The sequence below is a fragment of the Onychomys torridus genome, chromosome X (assembly GCF_903995425.1).
Source record: "Onychomys torridus chromosome X, mOncTor1.1, whole genome shotgun sequence".
NCBI classification, from domain to species: Eukaryota; Metazoa; Chordata; class Mammalia; order Rodentia; family Cricetidae; genus Onychomys; species Onychomys torridus.
Window position 1 is genome coordinate 56861399 of NC_050466.1, and position 22675 is coordinate 56884073.

At 40.1% G+C, this 22675-nt stretch overlaps 1 protein-coding gene across 3 annotated transcripts; it reads left to right on the forward strand.

The window, feature by feature from the left end:
* Positions 1 to 1131: 1131 nt before the first annotated feature.
* Positions 1132 to 17374, forward strand: Tlr8 (toll like receptor 8). Of its 3 annotated transcripts, none has more exons than XM_036175522.1 (3): positions 1132 to 1297; positions 13974 to 14151; positions 14840 to 17374. In XM_036175522.1, exon 3 carries the CDS (start codon positions 15045 to 15047, stop codon positions 17061 to 17063), a length of 2019 nt encoding a protein of 672 aa, XP_036031415.1. In that variant the 5' UTR covers positions 1132 to 1297; positions 13974 to 14151; positions 14840 to 15044; the 3' UTR covers positions 17064 to 17374. The 3 variants fall into 3 exon arrangements, with proteins under 3 accessions (XP_036031415.1, XP_036031413.1, XP_036031414.1); XM_036175520.1 differs by adding an exon at positions 1554 to 1700 and having other exon boundaries at positions 1132 to 1293; positions 13974 to 17374; XM_036175521.1 differs by having other exon boundaries at positions 13974 to 17374.
* The last annotated feature ends 5301 nt before the right edge of the window (positions 17375 to 22675 follow it).

Consider the following 22675-nt stretch of genomic DNA (forward strand, 5'->3'; position numbering starts at 1 on the left):
ACTGGTCCTCAGAGGTCAGTCTAGTGCCATTCTGTGACTTTGCAAGGCATTCCTTCATAACCAGGCCTACTATGGTTCACATAAATGAATGTCACCCAGTGTGGTTACCTCTTATTTGGAGGGAGAAGGTACTATAGGACAAATCATCTTACTCAGACCTATTTATTTCTCCAGAGGCCAGCAAGCTTTTTCTGGAAAGAGTTGGCTTTTTAGAACAAGAGGCAAATTTCTGGTATCATGTACATCCTCATATAGTGAGAGAAAAACAATCTCCCACAGCTATTTCTTTTACAAAATTCAAAACCAAATAACAGTTGAGGGCAGTTTTATATTATCTAGTGATGAGAAAAAATAGAATTACTTTTTGAGCATGATAATATTTTTTTATAATTAGAGATCAAAGCTGGTGGTCTTAATCAGCATGCCAAATTGCCAAATGTTCCTTTGTAAAATTTCATTTTGACTTCTGGGCCAGATTTCGTTCCAAGGTTCTTGATTGTGGACTTGTGGACACCTTTCTAGGGGAAACTTGATGTGGCCTTGGCCCTGGAAGCTTTAAGTCTAATTTTATTCAACCAAATCTGTGAAGGAAAAATCCCCAGCTTCTGGAACACTCATTGTCTACTCACTCATTCATTCACTCAGTGAACATTCATTTTATTCTTCAAATAAACATTTATTGAGCTTACATTGCATGCCAGGTGCTACATGAAGTAGAAGGACCCCAGCCACGGGTCAGTGAGCAAACCCCTAGCCACCTATACAGTGTGGCAGCCTTGATAGAATGTGTGCAACAAAGCAGAAGCATTTGTGACTTAAGTAACTAAATATGAGTTTCAGAAATTCCAAATTCAATAAAAATTCATGGCAAAAGTGTTTGTTTTTAAAGAATACACAACATCTTTTTCCACTAAAATGATATTTTCTTCATGTTTTATCACCTGTTTCCCCCAGTTCTGCTCTCCAAAACCCTAAGATATCCGTAGACCTAAATACATATCAATTCACAAAAGTATGCTGTGTGGGTTATATGAAAATAATTTTATAAATGACTTTTCCTCTGATTTAAGTTGCGAAATTTTGAAGTACAGCCAATAAGTGATTTGGCAACAGTTAAGAAATCACAAGTTCCTGTCTTCCCATATAAACTTCTGCAAATCCCATGCTAGGTTCTGCTGATGCTAAAGAGACCAAATTTCAGAAGTTAGCCAATGTCTTCTCTCTGCACACCTACTGTACACAGGGAACCACACTGCGCTGCTACTGCAAGCTATTGAAAGAGACCAGAAAGAGGTAAGTGGGGCCTGATCATGTCTCAAAGACCTCCTGCCAAACATGGTTTCCTACCCAGAAATATGGGTTAGTGACTACTGATGTGAACAAAGACAGTAATAACTGAGCAAAGCAGTAGCAGAAGTCAAAGGAATCCAGCAGCAAGCATTGCATGCCAGGAGGATTACCTGTCTTATGAGCATGTGTGGATGTTAGTATAAACTAATTAGAGAGTAAACTTTGAAAGCCCAAAGCAGTGAAAATCATATCATTTTAAACAGCAAAGCAAGTCCCTTCCAAGATAGAATTTGAGCCGGTCTATTATTTTCTGGCCCTGCTAAAGAGTGTATTTTCTTCTGGAATGACAGGGTTGGAGATGATGGGGGAGATAAAAATTTTTATCTTCCTTTGGCTGTGGAACATGGTAAGTTTCATCCCTTTACAGCAGTGGTTCTCAACCTTCCTAAGGCTGTGACCCCTTAATACAGTTCTTCATGTTGTGACTCCCCCAACCATAAAATTATTTTCGTTGCTACTTCATAATTATAATTTTGCTACTGTTATGAATTGTAATGTAAAAATCTGTGTTTTCCAATGGTCTTAGGTGACCCACAAAGGGTTGCAACCTGTAGGTTGAGAACCATTGCTTTACAGACACAGATCAGTCTCTGCAGCCTAGTGATGGCTGAACTTAACTCCTAAAGGCTTGAATTTCAGTAGCAACAGCTACTTTTCCTGTTTGGAGCTTTATTTTGGTTTTTTGTTTGTTTGTTTGTTTTGAGACAGGGTTTCTCTGTGTAGTTTTGGTGCCTGTCCTGAATTTCACGCTGTAGATCAGGCTGGCCTCAAACTCACAGATACCCACCTGGCTCTGCCTCCCGAGTGCTGGGATTAAAGGCATGCACCACAACTACCCAGGGTGTTTGGAGCTTTAAAACACACCTCTGCCCCTCTTGCTCTACATTGTCTAGATACTTTTATCAGTGTCTGCTTTTATCAGTGTCAAAAAGTATCAGATTGAAAAGCAAACAACAAGTCTTTCTGAATGATGTATTTTATAGAAGATTCAGGGGAGTTTAAAGAGCACTTGGAAAGTCTGACTTAAAAATAATCTCATCCAAAATTGACCATATATGCTTTCCCCAGCTTTTAGTGCTTATTAAAGTCATTGGTGTGTTTTTTGACAATAATTTAATGTTTATTTAACTTATTGGAAGTTAATTTTGATGCTCACTTAAGGTCCACTATGGATCTTGAATATCAACTTATTTTGCACTAAATGTTATAAATGACTGCAGTGGGCTATATGAGATTGGTCCAAATAGACCAATAGCACATGTGACATTGCAATTGAACTTGTCTAGTTTCCAGTTGGTAAACTGCTATGATGGTCAACATAGCTGTGACATTAGAAAGTAGAATATAGACTAGTAACAGAATCAAAGTAAGCTTGTACAACTACCCACCTCAGTCCCATTTGTGACAAGTAGAAGTCAAGAACCTCTTGGTACAAATTAGCACCCTGGAGAGAATCTTAAGGGGATAAAGGGATTATGTCTAGCTTTTGACACCCCCTTTTGTCTCCAACGTAAAGCCACAGTTAAAAACCATTTTCTCAGCGACCAATGAAGGGTTTGGTCTCTTCATTAATGAACATAATATTTTCTTGGGAATGGGTGAAAAGATTCTGGAAAGCCCTAAAGCTTGTTTACTAGCCACCATGGCTTGATTTCACAGAGCAAAGTAGAAGTTCCAGATCTACTTCTATGACAAGGTGAAGTCATGGATAAATATGATGGTAGTTGAGTGCCTAGACACAATCCAAGATTATGTCTGGAGTTCAGCCTGAGCATGCTGACCCCCAAGATTCTCTCCATGATTCTAACTTGTACAAGAGGTCCTTGACTTCCACTTGTCACCAAACGGAATGAGGTAGGTAGTTTTTACAAGACTACTTACTATCACTGTTCTATATTCTATTTCTTAAGGTACAGTTACATTGTCCATCATAGAGTTCATTCTCCTTCAATCACTGCTTCTTATCTTTCCATGTGATAATACTGAAACCAACAGAATTTGATGGAGAGAAGACAGGCTTGTGGGAAGCTCAGACTCAGAGAGAATGTGATGGCAGAGGAGGTCATTAACCATAATTAGTTAGATAATATCTCTAGGTACATCTTTATGACACCCACTGGGTCTATTCTGGACATCACCATTCTGAAGGAATGCCTTTCTAAGTTTAACTGGGATATTTAAAAGAGTTGAAAGATTTGCTATTTTTTACATGTTTGTGTGTGTCTGTGGATGCACCTGTGTGTTCAGGAGCAAATGCATATATGTGCATTCCTTAGACTGTTCGTTTTAATGTTTAATGTTTGAGACAGGGTTCCTTGCTTGGCTGGAACTTGCCAAATAGGCTATGTTGGGTGATCACTGAGCTCCATTAATACACCTATCTCTGCCTTTCCAACAAGTATACCTAGGTTTTCTTTTCTATTCTTTTTCTTCCTTCCTCCCCTACCCCTTGGTAATGTGTTTCTGGAGGTCAAAATCAGTTCCTTGTGCTTTCAAAGCAAGCATTTTATCAACAGAGCCATATCCATATCCCCAGCCAGATTTTTACTATTTTTTTTTTTACCATTTATAGATTTTACTTTTTTATTTTTCAAGACAGTTTTTCTCTGTGTAGCCTGGCTGAGATTTTACTATTTTTAAACTATGGATGCAAACATGATTATTCAGAAATATAAACAAAGCATTTATTTTAACACAAAGCCTGTGGTTCTGGGTGGGCATTAGCAAATCCAAGTTGTACATCCTTTTCAGGTGATTAGAGAGCTGCTCGTTGATACCTCTATCTAATCTCAGTAACTTTGGTGTCATCTTATTCAAATTCAGAGGATTGGGAATGTCAGGGATGCTCTCTGTGGTGGCCTAATCAGCATAGAAAGGCAAAGAAGAATATCTGCCCCCAGTGTTTGTATCATGTAGATTTGAAATATATGATGGTTTATTGTTTTTTAGAGTTGTCTGTTATTTGTTTGACTGCTTTGCTTGCATGTGTGTATTGTACCATGTGTGTGCCTGGTGCCCATAGGTGTCAAAAAATGGTGTCAGATTGCCCCAAACTGAAGTTATAGATGGTTGTGACTCAACAAATATGTGCTGGGAACAGAACCCAGGTCTTCTGCAAAGGCAATAAGCCTCTTAACTACTGAGCCATCTCTCCAGCCCCTAGCTATGATGGTTTTGCTCATCACTGTAACCAGATAATTGTCAATTTGCTCCTTAGGTTCCAGCCCTAGCTCATTAAACCATCTGAGCATATTTATGGTCTGTTTCAGTTTGGTTACCTACTATGGGAGCAACCTTAAATAAATTAACCTCTCAAAGCATCAGGTTCCAAGTCTGGGCAACAGAGGCTTATGATACTACCTACCTTGCTCATTTTTATGAGGATAAAATAAACAGATGAATGCACTGTAGTCGCCTTATGGCAAACCCCTCCACAATCCAAAAGGCACACTTTTTGCATATCCTTAAATATGTTGAGTCAGGAGCCATCTCTTCAGTATCAAGTACATTTGATTGGCATCATGTTTTCTCTTGTTCTCCAAAGCAGTGCATGAATCCATCAGACTTAGGGTAGACAAAATAAAGAATCTACTATTAATTTCAACTAAGAAGGTAAATCATATTTGTATATCTATTTATTTTTAATATTTATATTTTATTTTGTGTATATAAGTGTTTGCCTGCATGTATGGAAGCATACCACATGCATGGCTGGTGCCCTTGGAGACAGTGTAAGATCCCCTGGAACTGGAGTTACAGGTTGCTCTGAATCAGGATCCTTTACAAGAGCAGTAGGTGTTCTTAAGCACTGAGCCATCTCTTAAGCCCCCTGTATATCTATGCCTTAATTAGTAAACTGGCATAACAAATCAGTGATCAATATTATCAAATAAAAAGTAATCTGAAGCCATTGAAAGTAAGGCAGAGCTTCAGGCTAGCAGATTTTCAGCTCTGCTTGATCCCCTCCACATGGTGCCAGAATAGCTAAGTGATTCAATTTGTATATAATTACCAATAGGATTTTTGACCCTTTGGAGTTACCAAGCCTAAACAGGACCGTTTCTAGAAAGGGGTACAGCTGGTCTAAGGTAAATTACACCATGTTAAAGGAAAATCAAACTTATTTTTCTTGTATGGCTAGAGGGAAGAATTCAGGACCTCTGGCATGCTAGGTGAACACTCAACTGCTAAGCTACATTATCATATTCTTTTTGTGTTTTGTTTGTTGGTTTGGTTTGGCTTTTATTTTTTAGGACAGGATCTCACTAGGTAACTCGGGTTGGTCTTGACCTCACAATTCCCTTGCCTATGAGCTAAACTTGTCTTGAAGGAAGCCTTGAAGAGGGAGAAGGAAGGGGTTATCTGTGTAAAATGACTGCTTGAATCCTAAGAGGTGGGCAAAAAGGGTGTAACTCTACACCCTGCCGCCCAACTGCATTGTGGATTGTGTGGGGTTCATTTTTGCCTCACCTAGAGGTGCTATGGTTCTAGTATTCATGCAACTAGAGTTTTCCTGTCTGAAGACAACTGGACCAACAGGTACAAGGTACAATCTGCTAGGGGGCACTTTTTGAACTGCTCTTTTCATACACCAGTGTTTCCAAAGGTGTCCATCAGGGTACAGTAGGAAAAGAAAGATTTGTGTGAGGTGACAGAGGTATAGCTCCTTGGGTTGTTTGATGCCTTCAAGAGAACAGAAGCCTGTGTACCATGGATACAATCAGTGTGCAGATCATGCAAAGAAAATAGAAAAAAGAAAGCTATGAAACCACTTCCAGAGTGGTGGCAGCTGTTTTTTGGTAGACAGGAGGAAGTTAAGCAGTTTTCTTTCTATCTGTTGTTACTTTTTTTGGTTGCTGTTTATGATTCATGGGTGTTCTTGAAATAAATGAGTTTCGGTTTTCTCTGGTTAACCAAGGTAACACCCAGTAAATTCTTTGAGCCTTGCAGCTCCGTCCTCCTCTGCATGGATTTTAGGCTATCAGCTCAAGAGCATGACTGTGCAGAGCTTTTTGGACCAATTATCCTGGTAGTGGGGTCCACTGAACCACTGTTTTGTTTTGTTTTTACCCATTATCACTTCAATGTATAACAAAGTGTCACAAATGTGAGTGCTCAAACAGCAGAGATATATGCTTTCACTGTTTTACCACAAGTCCAAAATCCACGAGATATAAGCAGACTGAAATCCTTTGTGGGGCCTCTGAAGAGAACTCTAAGAAAAGACAGGGCAACAGGAAGCTCAGTATTCAAGATAAACAATCTCTTCGTGCTATCATTAAAAACAAACCAGGGACTGGAGAAACTGTTCAGCAGTTAAAAGCATGCATTGCTCTTGTAGAGGATCAAGAGTTCATTTACCAGCTCCCAAGTAGGGTGGCTCACAACCACCTGCAACACCAGTTCTAGGATATCTGATATCCTGTTCTGGCCTCCAGGGTCACCTGTACTCACATGCACACACCCCACCCCACCCCCAACACACACACATACACAAGTATACACAATTTAAAATAAAAATAAATCTTTCATAAAAATAAAGAAACTACAGATCAGGCCAGGTGTGATGGCATGCAAGTGTAATCCTGGCATTCAGGAAGCTAAGGAGGATCATGAGTTCAAGGCCAGTCTGGGCTACATACTGAGAACTTGTCTCAAAACAAAAAGAAAATAAAAACTCAGCAAGCCTCAGCCCTCAACCCATACCTGTTTTGTGTGTAGAATGTTCTGTTGGAACTGGAGCCAAGGTGAGGGGAGTAAATGAGGCCTTGCCCTTATTAAAGATGCTTTCTTTTGTTCATCATGGATTTTCATTGACCATGTTTTGTTTTCAAGGTCCCCTATCATTTTGTAGTTATGACATGTGTCTCCCTAGCCTCACCTTGATCCAGACCCTACTTCCCCAAAGTGAGTCCATGCAGCTTCCTTCCTGGGCTGCTGAAGTGAATGTTCATCAGTGAGACAGATGCCAGAGTTCCAAGAGCTGAGCATGGAATGAGTATGGTGTTCTGTGCTCCACTGGCAGAGCATTCCTTAACCCTCTATCCCTTCCTGTTCTCTCTCCAGTAGCTCATACTGGCCTTGACTTCTGTCTAAGGCTCCCAGATTTCACCATTCCAGACTGTAAGTCTTGGTAAGAAGTGGAATAAGGACAATCTAACATAAAATACATGTTATAATATAATACATACCCAACATTTTATATATATTATATGGGGAAGGGTGTTATACCTGTTAGTATGTCTGTCCATCACTTCCATTCAATGACTATAGAAGCAAGAGGAGGGTGTTCAATCCCCTGCAACTGGAGTTAGAAACAGTTATAAGATAACATGTGGGTGCTGGGTATTTAACCCAGGTCCTCTGGAAGAGCAGCCAGTGCTCTTAACCACTGGGATCTCTCTCTACTCCCCAGTCTAACTTCTTATTCAGACTCTTAACCAATGCACTGGTCTGCCTCCCCTGAGATACCTTTGCTTCCCAGGACCCAAACCTTCCCAGGATTCTATGGTGCAAAGTATTTCATGGAATTCCCCCATCTCTGTATACTGGGGATGTCTTTTTGTTTGTTGTGAATGTGTTGCTCTGATTGATTGATAAATAAAATGCTGATTGGCCAGTAGTCAGACAGGAAGTATAGTATAGACAGGTGTAGCATGAATCTTAAAAGGTCTTATTAATAAAATGAAACCTGAAGCCAGGTATTGGGGTGAATCCTGGAAGATCAGAGAAGAAAAACAAACCACAACTTCCTCGCCTCACCAATTCCTCAACTGACCCTGTTTCCTCAGACTGGAAGACTCTGAGTCTTCATCCAAATGGATGTCAGCTGAACTGCTGCTCAAAAGCCTCAAGCTTAACCAAGCCAAATTCTTCTAGTTTCTGGTCTTCATGCCCTATATACCTTTCTGCTTTCTGCCATCACTGCCTAGGATTAAAGCCTCACTTCCTGGGATTAAAGGCATGAGTCATTATGCCTGGCTGTTTCCAGTGTGGCTTTAAACTCACAAAGATCTGGATGGATCTCTGCCTCCCAAGATATAGGATTAAAGGTGTGTGTGTCACCATTTTCTGGCCTCTATATCTAGTGGTTGTTCTGTTCTCTGACCCCAGATAAGTTTATTAGGGTGCACAATATTTTGGGGAACACAATACCACCACATTTCCCCATTTTTTGTCTACAATTTTAAAAAGCTTATAACTAATGCAAGAAAAACTATATCCAATAAGTATATACAATATATACAGTCAAGAATTACACTAACAATGTCTAGTCCATTAACATTTGACAGATTCAGACAAAAAACTCCATTATATATATATATATATATATATATATATATATATATATATATATATATATATATATATATATATATATATATATATAAATGTCCAGTCCAGTCCCATAACATTTGATAAACTCAGACAAAAATTTCACTACTTATCCTATTGAAAATAAGTAGTTCCTTTTTAAAAGTAGATTCAATAATCGACCTTTTTATCTTTTTTTTTCTTTTCATAATAGATTCAATAATCTACCTTTTGTCATTTTTATATCTTCCCCTTTTTCTTTTTAGAGTAGATTCAGTGATCTACCCAGTTATCGTATTATTTCTTTATCTTTTTTCTCAGAGTAGATTCAATGATCTACCTCAAATCTATATTCTCTTTTTTTCTTTTTTAAACAAAAACTCTGAATCTAATCTCCTTGTTCAGCTTTTTTCCTGACCATTAACAATTAACAACTTGTAACCAACCATCATTAACAATGACAATATCCATAACTTATTAAACAACCAAAACCTCCCATCCCACATCTTGGGAATGTGGGTGTCATTTTCTTAAAATTACTTCCTACTTTCTGGGGGTGAATTAGGGGATCCTGAAAAGAAAATTTTTTGGTTAATTGTCAAGTCCTGTGTCATTTGTCCAGTAGCTGCATAATGAGAAAATGTAGGGCTTGTCTCAAGTCCTTGCTCGAGTAGTCTATGAATCTGGATCATCTCAGCTACCCATCTCGAAATTGTCCTGAACAGTTTGTAGTCCAAAGTCTATCTTTCCATGGTGTTAATCAGCTTAATGGCTTTACCATATCCATGTGGAATCATCTTTGTGGAGTCCCATCTACCTTTTGAAGATTTCAAAGTTGCTGTTAGGTGTGATCATGGTTCCCTGAAGACTTTTTTTTTTTTTTTTGCCTCCTCTGTGGTTTGGAGCAATCACAGTCTGTGTCTGTCTCTCAGAACCATGAATATTCTTCCCTAGAAGAGAAAAATCTTCACAATTTCTCCCCACCATCTGTCTTGCCAAACTTTTCCAAACTGACCTTTGTTGATGCTTTCTTGTAACACGATGGTCCTGGCAATTGTTCTCTGAACAAGCAGCAGTAATCCTAGGTAGTAGCATGACCACAGTCACCAACATGATGAGAAGGAGCCAGCAACTCAGAGGAGAAGCCACTGCCTCCATGGTCCCACCACCACCATTTGTGGCCGGACCTCAGCCTTAGCAAGCTTCCAAGACTGGCCTCAAACTCAGAATCTTCCTGCCTCTCCCTCCTTCAGCAAATCCTACCACTGTGTGCCACCACAACCGGCTGAGGGTAGCTCAGGTCTGAGCAGGGGCCCGAAAGGCAACAGGCAAGAAGCTTTTTTGTGAATTCTTACCACGAACATTGGGCACCAGATGTAGCATGAATCTTAAAAAGTATTATTAATAAAATGAAACCTGAAGCCAGGTATTGGGGTGAATGCTGGAAGATCAGAGAAGCAAAGTTTCTAGTTTCTGGTCTTCATGCCCTATATACCTTTCTGCTTTCTGCCATCATTGCCTGGGATTTAAGCCTCACTTCCTGGGATTAAAGGCATGAGTCATCATGCCTGGCTGTTTCCAGTGTGGCTTTAAACTCGCAGCTAGATGGATCTCTGCCTCCCAAGATATAGGATTAAAGGTGTGTGTGCCACCATTTTCTGGCCTCTATATCTAGTGGCTGTTCTGTTCTCTGACCCTAGATAAGTTTATTAGGGTGCACAATATTTTGGGGAACACAATATCACCACAGGCAGGATAAGCAGGGAGGATAATTCTGGGAAATGGAAGGCTGAGTCAGGAGATGCTGCCAGCCACTGACACCATAAAAAGTAAGATGTAAAGTACCAGTAAGCCACAAGCCTCATGGCAACTTATAGATTAATAGAAATGGATTAATTTAAGATATAAGAACTAGATACAAGAAGCCTGCCACAGCCACACAGTTTATAAGTAATATAAGCCTCTGTGTGTTTACTTGAGTCTGAGTGGCTGTGGGCCCCAGCAGGACTGGAGAAATCTCCAGCTACATTTCTGTCTGTCTGTTTCTACATATTTTATTTTCATTATTGCATCTATGTGTTTTATTTGAAAAGCTGCTGCTTCTGTATTTTATTCTCATAGTTATCATTTCATATGTGTTTTATACTATGGTGAACATGAATTTGTGGTAGAGCACTTGCCCCAGCATGCATAAGGTTCTGCATTCCATCTCCAACATGTCAAGGAGGGAAAGGGGAGTGAAGGGTGAGGAGGAGAGGAGAGAAGAAATGATTAAGGAAGAGAAGAGAAGAAGGAGAAAGAAGAGCAGAGAGAAGAGAACTGAAGAGGGAAAGAGGTGAGGGTAAGACAGAGAGAAAGAAGAGGAATGGGGGAAAGGAGATAGATTTTGGTCCATGTCCTACTGGGCTGTGTTCATAAGAGGGTTCTACATATTAAGTATGTATCAAGCACAAATAGTCAGATGAAATGGATCAAAGAGTCTAGGAAGAAAAGGAGGATGGAAGGAGGAGATAAAGAGGACAGAAGAGGATAGTGAGGAAAGGAGGAAGAGAAAAAAGAAGTCTACCTTACTTCATATGGTGTTTGGCTTCCATTTGCTACCCTTACAGTAACACCTTACTGAAGAAATGTAGCCTTTACTAGGTTATTTTGGTGTCTATGCTCTCTGCCCTCTAAAACCCAGATGGATATGGTATGCTCTGCAGGGAGTGTTTGATGATGTTCCCTGGACTTCAGCTGAGTATCTTGCAATTAGCAATTGTGGTTTGAATGAGAATAGCCCCCATAGCCTCATAAATTTGAATGTTTGATTCCCCGTTGGTACAGTACTTAGGAAGGATTAAGAGGTGTGGCCTTCCTGAAAAAGGTGTAGCTCTACAGGTGGAATTTAAGCTTTCAAAAGCCCACACCAGGTCTAATCTCCCCTATTTCTGCCTACAATTTTGTATCAGATGTAAGTTCTCAGCTACTGTACTGTTCCAGGATCATGCCTACCTGTCTGCTGCCATGCTCCTTACTGTGGTAATCATGGACCAACCATCTAAAACTGTAAGCAATCCTCCAACTAAATGCCTTTTGTTATATAAGCTGCCTTGGTCATGGTTTCTCTTCACAACAAGAGACAGTAACTAAGACAACAATGAACAGAAACTCTGTGAGGGCCTGTGTGGAGTGTCAAGGCATCAGCTGGTCAATCAACCATTTCTCCTCAACTTTCTTGCTGTCCACCACTCACCATTTGATGCACTTCTCAAATTTCAGCTATTTGGAATTTGTCCACTCATGTTTTGTCTAGGTGCCTTTTGAGAACCTAGTGTTAGAAACTTCAGGCTATTTGCTCAGTTCTTTTTTTCCATGACCCATGACTCATACCCAGTTACTTTAGACTGTGTGAGAGACTGGTTTCATACTGAAGGAACTTTGAGCAACTCTCCCTAGACTCCCCTGTTGGTGACAAATGGTTCCTAGCACTTTTCATGCTCAATTGCTCTGCTTTATATGAAATAGATAATTGTATTTGAAACTAGGTATGAAAATCTTAATTTGAAGAAAGTGGGGCCACAGTAGATGGAGCCTGTTCTCTTGATTCACCAAGGATGTCTTACCTATCAATAGCTTTATTAGTTTGCAAAGGAAAATGTCTGGGATACGATTTTACCATGACACATGTTTCCCATAGTCCTCTTTAAAAATTAATGCTTTTTTTAAATTTTGTAGTTACAAGTTGTAATAGGAACCTTACCAAAACTCTCTCAGTGAGATGATCAAGGTCTGCATCAACTGGGAAAGTCATGTTGATAGCATGTAGTTGCTGTGAATATCACTCTGTATAAATAAAATGCTGAGTGGCCAGTAGCCAGGCAGGAAGTATAGGCGGGACAAGCAGAGAGGAGAATTCTGGGAACAGTAAGGCTGAGTCAGAGAGATGCTGCCAGCCACTGCCATGACAAGTGAGGTATAAGGTACTGGTAAGCCACAAGCCACGTGGCAAAGTATAGACTAATAGAAATGGGTTAATTTAAAAATAGAAGAAGTAGATAACAAGAAGCCTGCCACGGCCACACAGTTTGTAAGCAATATAAGTCTCTGTGTGTTTACTTGGTTGGGTCTGAGCATCTGCGGAACTGGGTGGTGAGAGATTTGTCCTGACTATGGGCCAGGCAGGACCATAAAAACTAGCTACATGTAGTCTTGGTCTTATTAGAATGGCACACTGTATTTCAATGATGTCTTTCTTGCAAAACCTATAACCTCAGTCTAGTCATACCAAAATGTCATGTAAGTACAACTGAAGGACTTTCTACATAACCCTCTGCCTTCTCATCTTTACTATCTTCCTATGCAATGTTCTACCTAACTTTCTAACTTTCAGTATAGATATCAGATAGGCAGGTATTATTTTTTCAGTGTTGAGTTTGAAACAATTCCTGAAATAAAATACACACACAATAAATATTTGCTGAATGAATGAATACAAAAATTGTTATATATTTTTCCATTTCTATACAGTATTCTGTGATAGGACTATAACCAGACCTATATCCATAGACATTTAGATTGTTTGCAATCTTTTGCTATTGATAAAAGTTTTGCTTAGAACATCTTTCTATGTAGACATTGGCATGTGTAGCTATGTCTTAAGGATCTACTTCTAGAATTGAAATTGCTGATTCCAGGTATATACTTCTAGTTTTTGAAAGGTGTTAAAAACTGCTGTCCATCTTAGAGGTAGCATTAACTTCTATTTCTACCAGCAAAATATGAGAGTTCCTGTTTTACAATAGGTCCATCTACACAATAGATCTGGTATAAAATTGGCATTAGTGTAATTTATTGAGTGAGACTGAGTGTCAATATCTGGCTTCCACATGCATGCATGCACACACACTAATTAATACACACACGTCCACATATGTGCACCCACATGCATGCATACACACCACATATGCAAAAATTATTATACTACTAGTTTGTTGCTAAAAAATATATGCCATGCCATGCTATAGACTTTGTATTACCCACAACCATGCTTCATCTCAGACCCAATGTGGTGGGGGCATCTTGATTAATGCTTCTTCAAAAGCTTTCTATCATCATATCTCAAAGAGTTTCATCTTTAACTTTTTTAGCACCCTGGAAGGTAAAAACTTACAAATATTCTGAAACTCATTTGATACAATATATCAAACTATCAGCATTTCACAACTCAAAGCTCATATAAGTATGATGGAACAGTGCTAATTTCGCCAAGAAAAGCCTAGCAACTGTTGCCACTCTAATACTGTACTTCCACTTTTGATTTTCCTTAGAACATGTCCCTTCAGCCATGGATTCTGACCTACTTTTGCCTGCTCACCTCTGGAACCAGTGAGTCCTTCTTCAAAGCAAATTATTCCAGAAGCTATCCCTGTGATGAGAAAAGGCAAAAGGCCCTTGTGATTGCAGAATGCAATGAACGTCGACTACAAGAAGTTCCCCAAACTATAGGCAAATATGTGACAGAAATAGACTTGTCTGACAATTTCATCACGCAAGTAACAAGTGAATCCTTTCAAGAGCTGCAAAACCTCACTAAAATAAATCTGAACCGCAATGCCAATCAACAGCACCCAAATGAAATTAAAAATGGTATGGATATTACAGATGGGGCATTCCTTAACCTAAGTAGTCTAAAGGTGTTACTGCTTGAAGACAACCAGTTAGACGCTATGCCTACTGGCTTGCCTGAGTCTTTGACAGAACTTAGCCTGATTCAAAACAATATAATTATGGTAACTAAAAACAACACTCTGGGGCTTAAGAACTTGGAAAGACTCTATTTGGGTTGGAACTGCTATTTTTATTGTAATCAAAACTTTATTGTGGAAGATGGGGCATTTCAAAACCTTACACGCTTGAAAGAGCTCTCCTTATCTTTCAACAGTCTTGTCCACGTGCCTCCCAAACTACCAAGCTCCCTAACAAAACTCTTTCTGAGCAATGCCAAGATCATGAATATCACTGAGGAAGACTTCAAGGGACTGGAACAATTAATATTACTAGATTTGAGTGGAAACTGTCCGATGTGTTTCAATGCCCCATTTAATTGTACACCTTGCAGGATAAACTCATCCCTCAACATACATCATCTTGCTTTTCGAAGTCTCACCCAACTTCGCTATCTAAACCTCTCCAGCACTTCCCTCCAGTCGATTCCTTCTATATGGTTCGACAATCTGACAAATCTGAAGGAACTCTATCTTGAATTCAACTATTTAGTGCAAGAAATTGCCTCAGGGGAATTCTTAACAAAACTACCCAGTTTACAAATCCTTGATCTATCTTTCAACTTTCAACATGAAAAACATTTACAATCTATTACTATTTCCCCAAACTTCTCTATGCTTCATTCTCTCAAGAAATTGCACTTAAAGGGCTATATTTTCCGAGAACTTAAACGGGAACATTTTAAGCCCCTCCAGAGTCTTCCAAACTTAACGACTATCAACTTGGGCATTAACTTTATTACAAAAATTGATTTTAAAGTTTTCCAAGATTTTCCCAATCTGAAAGTTATTTACTTGTCAGGAAACCGTATATCACCTCCAGTAGATTGTAGAAACAGTGCCTCTTTGCCAAATCATATTCTTAAACCTCGCTCAATAGTCCCTGAGTTTGATCCACACTCAAATTTTTATCATAGCACCAAACCTTTAATAAAAAAACAGTGTACTAAGTATGGAAAGGCGTTGGATTTGAGTTTGAACAGTATTTTTTTTATTGGGAAAAATCAGTTTGAAGGTTTTCAGGACATTGCCTGCTTAAATCTGTCCTTCAATGCCAACAATCAAGTGTTGAATGGCACAGAATTCTCAGCCATGCCCCTCATCAAATATTTGGATTTATCCAACAACAGATTAGACTTTGATGATAACAAGGCTTTCAGTGAACTTCAAAACCTAGAAGTGCTTGACCTGAGCCACAATGCACACTATTTCAGTATTGCAGGGGTAACACACCGTCTAGGATTTATCCAGAACTTAATAAACCTCAGTGTGTTAAACCTGAGCTACAATGGCATTTACACCCTCACAGAGGACAAAGAGCTGAAAAGCATGTCCCTGAAAGAATTGGTTTTTAGTGGAAACCGCCTTGACCTTTTATGGAATGCAGATGATAACAGCTACTGGACCATTTTCAGAAATCTCCAGAATCTGACACACCTGGACTTATCTTACAATAACCTTCAACAAATCCCAAATGAAGCATTCCTCAGCTTGCCCCAGAGCCTCAAAGAGTTACGTATCAATGGTAATAAGCTACGTTTCTTTAACTGGACATCACTCCAGCATTTTCCTCAGCTCTATTTGCTGGACTTGCGGAGAAACAAGCTGTATTTTCTAAGCAATTGCCTATCTAAGTTTACACATTCCCTGCAGACACTGCTGCTGAGTCACAATAAGTTTTCTCACCTGCCCTCTGGCTTCCTTGCTGAAGCCAGTAGTCTGGTGCACCTGGATCTAAGTTTCAACATGATAAAGATGATCAATAAGTCCTCCCTTCAAACTAAGACTAAAACAAACTTGTCTGTTCTAGAACTAAGTGGGAACCATTTTGACTGCACATGTGACATAAGTGATTTTCGAATCTGGATAGATGAAAATGTGCATATCACAATTCCTAGACTGGTAGATGTTATTTGTTCCAGTCCTGGGGATCAAAAAGGGAAGAGTATCATGAGTCTAGAGCTCATGACTTGTCTTTCAGATACCACTGCAGCAATCCTGTTTTCCCTCACATTCCTTATCACCTCTATGGTTATGTTGACCGCCTTGGTTCATCGTCTGTTTTACTGGGATGTTTGGTTTATCTATCACATGTGTTCAGCGAAGTTAAGAGGCTACAGGTCTTTGGCCACATCCCGAACTTTCTATGATGCTTACATTTCTTATGACACCAAAGATGTGTCTGTTACTGACTGGGTAATCAATGAGCTTCGCTACCACCTTGAAGAGAGTGAAGACAAAAATGTCCTCCTTTGCTTAGAGGAGAGGGATTGGGATCCTGGATTAGCCATTATCGATAACCTCATGCAGAGCATAAACCAGAGCAAGAAAACAATCTTTGTTTTAACCAAAAAATATGCCAAGAGCTGGAACTTTAAAACAGCTTTCTACTTGGCCTTGCAAAGGCTGATGGATGAGAACATGGATGTGATTATCTTCATTCTCCTAGAACCTGTGTTGCAGTACTCACAGTACCTGAGGCTGAGGCAGAGAATCTGTAAGAGCTCCATTCTCCAGTGGCCTGACAACCCCAAAGCAGAAAACTTGTTTTGGCAACGTCTAAAAAACGTGGTCTTGACTGAAAATGATTCACGGTATAACAATTTGTACATTGATTCCATTAGGCAATACTAATACTGGGAAGTCATTACTCCATACCATCATAAAAACACACAGATTCTGTTTGCAATGAACTGTGGTAAGTGCAGGGACACATGGCTTCTAGAGGTGCTGAGAAAATGTGATGATTGTGTGCTCAGCCCTAAACAGGACACTTGTGCTAGCCCCTCTAGAGCTCAGGTAACTTTGTGGAAGAGGGGGCAGAAAGAATGTATGAGCTGGAAGACATGAAGAAGGGCTGAAAATGCTATCTTCTGGGATTGACACAGCCTCTGTAATCATGATCTCATAGCAACTATGGTTGCCTACAGTGGGCCTACACAAAAGTACTGAGCATGAGAAAGGTCTTGTAATTTAAAAGCATATATGCTAGTACTTACAAATGGTCCTTTAATTTTCAAATGTCACACCAGGATACACAGTAAATCATAAATCTTTACATGACCCATCTTTTGCTTCCCAAGAAATCTCTCTGTATTATAACGAAGTGTATAGGTTAGGTTGTAATAACACAGAGATCCAATAATACAGAATTTTAATTCTCTGTACCAATATATTAGCTATTTTTCTTGTTGCTGTGGCAGAATATCTGATAAAAAGAGCTTAAAGGAGGAAGAGTTCATTTTGGTGTACAGTTTGAGGGTATACTCTGTTGTGGCTAGGAGGGAGGGCATGGTGGCAGGATCTTGAAGCAGTTTTTATATTGTGTCTGTAATCAGGAAGCAGAGAGAAATGAATGCTGATATTCAGCTCATTGTCTTTTTTCCCAGTCTAGAATCTCAGGCTAGGGTATAGTGTCATTCACTTAAGGTGGGCATTCTCACCTCAACTATCCTAATCTAGATAATTCCCCAATAGGCATAACCAGAAACTCTCTTATAGGCATCCCTGATGTCTGACTTAAGGGAGTTCTAGATTCTGTCAAGCAGACAATCAACATTAACCATCATATCCAGCATTGATTGACCCAATAAATACACTTGAAGTTAATATTGAGGCTCTCCTCTGCATGGATGTCCAAGTTTCCTTGCTATTGTTATACTGCTGTCCTCTAGGGAATTAGCATCATCTGCATGGCCTATGGTGACTTACCACTTCAACTGGATTCAATTCAAAATGTCCCACACATTATGACAAGGGATTGAAAATCAAGAAAAACTACAAAGGTAGAGTCATAATGTCCAGACTCACCCATGACATGTTGTCTTTGTCCAATGGTGAAGGTCTAACTGACTCTACTTAACTGCTAGGTCTGCTAGGAAATACACTGAGCAAAGTCCTAATGATGGAAGAAAAGAAATACAGACTTAGTATACTACTAAGAGTCTTTGCCACAACTTCTGTTTTCAGTGCACATTCCAAGCCGTTATCTTTTCTTCAACCACAAAAGAAAAAAAAGTCTCCTTTTTGTTTTGCTCTGGGCTTGCAATATTCCTCAAAATGTATACTTTTTAAATATTTTAAAAAATTATTTCTTTTTATTTCATGTCTTTGAGTGTTTTGCCAGTATGCATGTATGTGCCCCATGTGGGTGCTGGATATTGAACCTGAGACCTGTGCAAGAGCGGCACGTTTGGAACCACTGAGCATCTCTCTAGCTCCTCAAAGCATTTCAACAAGTACATAGCATTTCCTTTAAGAAATATACCATAAGGCATTTTCCTGGTCTTTTACTGTTGAACATTTGGATTGCTTCCAATATTTTGCCATTGAAAATAATCACATAATACTTATGTCTTTGTGTTTATATGCACATGTTGATAGAGTAAAATAAGTTTAGAACAATGACACTTAAAGGGTCATCTGAAGCACTGATCTGTGAACTGAATATTCCTGGTCTGTAATGAGGTTAACACAGAAATTGCGAGCTTATATCAAACTGATGTGGTCATGACACCCATGATCAGTGATTTTTGGCAGGTTGGAAAGTTTTTCTAAATCTTATTTTCTACTGCAGATATGTGCCTTATTCAATTTTCTGTTGCTATAATCAAATACATGAGATACGATGGTTTCTAAACAAGAGAGGTTCGTGTGGGCCTGTTGACACAGAAACAAAATTTTCACCTCAAACCTAATAAATAACTATTCTTGGGCCAAATCTGAGTAACCATGGTCCAGGAACGCAAGCTTCAGTTGCCCTGAAAGATGTGTTCCAATATGGAAATAGTTACATCAGAATTTATTAGTTTCAAGGCAAGGAAAGTCATACATCAAGGTGGGTCATACATCAAATACATTGGTGGGTACCAGAGGAAGGTGGGTTGCAGCAAAGCAGGGAAATCTCTGCTACAAGTTTAAGATGCTATCCAGTGCCATTTTAAGCTTTTGGATTGATAGGAGCCAGTGGTCTGCTAAGAATACAGTTTAAAAGTCGTAATAATCACAAAGATGTCAAACATAGGGGTGGAAAATGAGTAGTTTTCAAAGGGACTAAAAATACCCCCAAGATAATGTATCTGCTCTGGACATTTTTAACCTTCGATAATCAGAATATGCAGATTCTTTAACACAGGTGTGACTTTTCTATTTTCTGAGAACTTCAGTTTATAGCTTTATGGTTCTGGATACTGGGAATTGCTAGAACAGGAGGCAAGAGCTTCATGCTGCCTCAGCTTATGGTGGAAAGTGAAAGGGCAAGGGCAAACAAGTACAAGAGACAAAAGACAAGAAGCAGCTTCTCTTCACAACAACCCACTCTCGCAAAAGTGCGAACTCACTCACAGGAGAAAGGCAAGCGTTCATTCACAAGAGCTCTTCTCACACATCCCATACACTTCCCACAGACCCCCCAACATTGCTACACTGCGGAAGTAGGATTCAAACGTATATTAATGTCCTTCTGATCATATTAAACATGTTCATTCCATATCAATAGTCCCAGTCTTAAATGATTCCAGCATTAGCTCAAAAGTCCCAACTCTCATCTAAGACTTGAAGCAATTTCCTTCCAGCTTCAAACCTATAAAATCCAAACAAGTGATCTGCTTCTGATAGGCAATAGTGAGCTGCAGATAGAGCAGACATCTCCTCTCCTAAAGGGAGAATGAAATCAAGAGGAAGGAGTAACAGACTCCAAGCGAGGCCAAACCCAGAAATGTCAACATCATCTCTTAAAACTGAAAGATAAACTTGCATTCCGTGCCACTCTCTGGATACATTGGAGCAAAGAGGTGAATTCCTCTGGCTACAAATAATCCTGCCTCTATGGATTTGTGAGGCTCAGTTCATACAGCTGCTGTCTTCAGTCAGAACCACACACTGGTGTCTGTAGTTTTCCCAGTATGCTGTTCTGTGCTATGTATGCTCTATCTTGGGGGTTGGAGGGTACCAGCAGCAGAGATAGCATTCCCTTGGCTGTACTCGGCACTGCTCTAGTGGAGACTCCCTGTGGTTATTTCCAGCCCTGCCTCAGGTTTCTGCCTTGTCTGCCAAACAGTCCACTAGATCCTTTGTAATCTAAGAGGGAGCTGTCATGCCTCCATGGCTCTTGTATTCTGTACGCCTGCAGAATGAGCACCACATGGGCATTGCTGAGGCTTATTGCTTGTGCACTCTCGAGTGCTGGTTGAATTGCCCATGAACCCACCAGAAGCACAGCTGAAAACCATGTAGCAGAGGCCAAGGTGGCCCTGGGCAGTGAGCCTATTCTGCTCTTCAAGGCTCTAAGGTGGCTGGGATGGGAGGGACAATCTTAAAAGTCCTCTGAAAAGCCTTTGTTCTGACGCATAGCACCTGGCTCTCCTCTAGTCTTGCTGATCTCTGTACTAACTGGTTGCTGGTTGCTTGCCAATCCTCTAACAGAACATTTTGGGGTTTGTTTATTTGTTTGATGTACAGGCTGCAAATTTTCCATTTTTAATACTCTGTTTATCTTTTAATTATAATTGTAATTATGGCCTAGGTCAGTCCTTCTCACTCTCATCTTACTGTAAGTGGGCGTGTTAATTACTTTTCTCTTTGCTGTGACTAAATACTTAACAAGAAATAGCTTAGGAGATGAAGGGGTTACCTGAGCTTATAGTTCCACTTACCATGATTAGGAAGGAAGGCTTGACATGACAGCAGAAGCCTGAGGCAACTGGTCACATTCTGTTTGCAGTCAGAAGCAGAGAGAGGAAGATGAATACTGGTGTGGTGTGCAGCTCCGTCTCTCCTTTGATTCCATCCAGGACTCCAGCCCAAGAAATGGTGCCCTTCATAGTTGACTGAGGCTTCCCCTCCTCAGTGAATCCAGTCTAGAAACTCCCTCATAGACATGCACAGAACTTTGTTCCCTAGGTGATTCTATGACCTGTTAAGTTGACCATCAGCACTAATTGTGCATAGTGGTTAAAGGTATGGTGCAGCTGCTTCAGTCCTTTCCTGCTTAGATGTTTTGGTCCCTCAAATGCCTAGTCATCCTCCTTAAACTCCGCCTCTAAAAGCCAAGTGTGATGATATGTATCTGTAATCCCAGTACTCTGGAGACAGAGAGGCAAAAGGGCTGCTGCACATTTGAGGTCAGCCTGGTATACATAGTAAGCTCCAGTCTAGCCAGGGACCCTGCTTCAAAAAACAAACCAACCAATTCTACCCTTCCAGCAGCCCGGGCATAAGAGCATGGAAATAATACAACCAAATTATTTGCAACTATATAAGACTAACCCTTATTCTAATTCCAAATAAGACTTCCTTTTTGCCATCTAAGATCTCGTCTGAATGGAATTCCTTTGTCCATATTTCTGTCCGCATTCTGGTCATAACCTATTGCAACCTATTCAGTGACCAGTGTCGAGGAACAGAAGTTGAATTTGAGGTTCAACAAAACCAGGGGACTCAAGGCAATGCTGATCAAGAGCCCTTTCCTGGGCATCTCTCAAATATTTGCTCCAAGGTAGCTCAGGATTCAAAGCAGGGACAGGGCAACAGTGCTAAACATACAGAGTGTTTCTCGTCACTGTCAGCAGATGTGCTGAGAACATGGAAGGTCACATAGCCAAATAGGGGCTATTGTCACAATCTCCTTGAGTAAAATAAGCTGGATTGTCGAGGAGTGAGAAGAAACATCTTGCCTGTGGCATTCACTGGGCGGCATTCTTCTTTATTGGAGATTGGAAGGAGCTGTCCTGTGCATTCACTGGGCGGCATTCTTCTTTATTGGAGATTGGAAGGAGCTGTCCTGTGCATTAGGGTGTTCCCCAGCATTTGAGTCTTGTTTCGGCATTGCCAGTAGGACCTTCCCTTTTGCAGCTTGTGTACAATACATAAAAAAACCATATACTAAATTCTTAGCATGAAAGTCTGTATCTGATAGCTATATGTTATCAGAATTGTCTCCTTTTGCCTTAACATTTGTTTTTTTTTAATAATTTTTTAATTCATTTTACATGCCAACCGCAGATCCAGCCGCCCCCCCCCCATCCCTCCTACCACTCCCTCTGTTGTGGCTGCATCGCAAGACCCCAGAGCAAGAACGGAGCAAGACCACCACAGAGCAAATATCCGATGCAAAGCACACAGGGGTTTATTGATAACAAGCAAGACCGGGCTTGGTCTGGTACAACATCGGACACAGCGGGTGGAGGAAGACGGCCCTGAGCTCTCAGGGTGAGGGATTTTTAAAGGGAAAAACTGCAAGCAGGGTG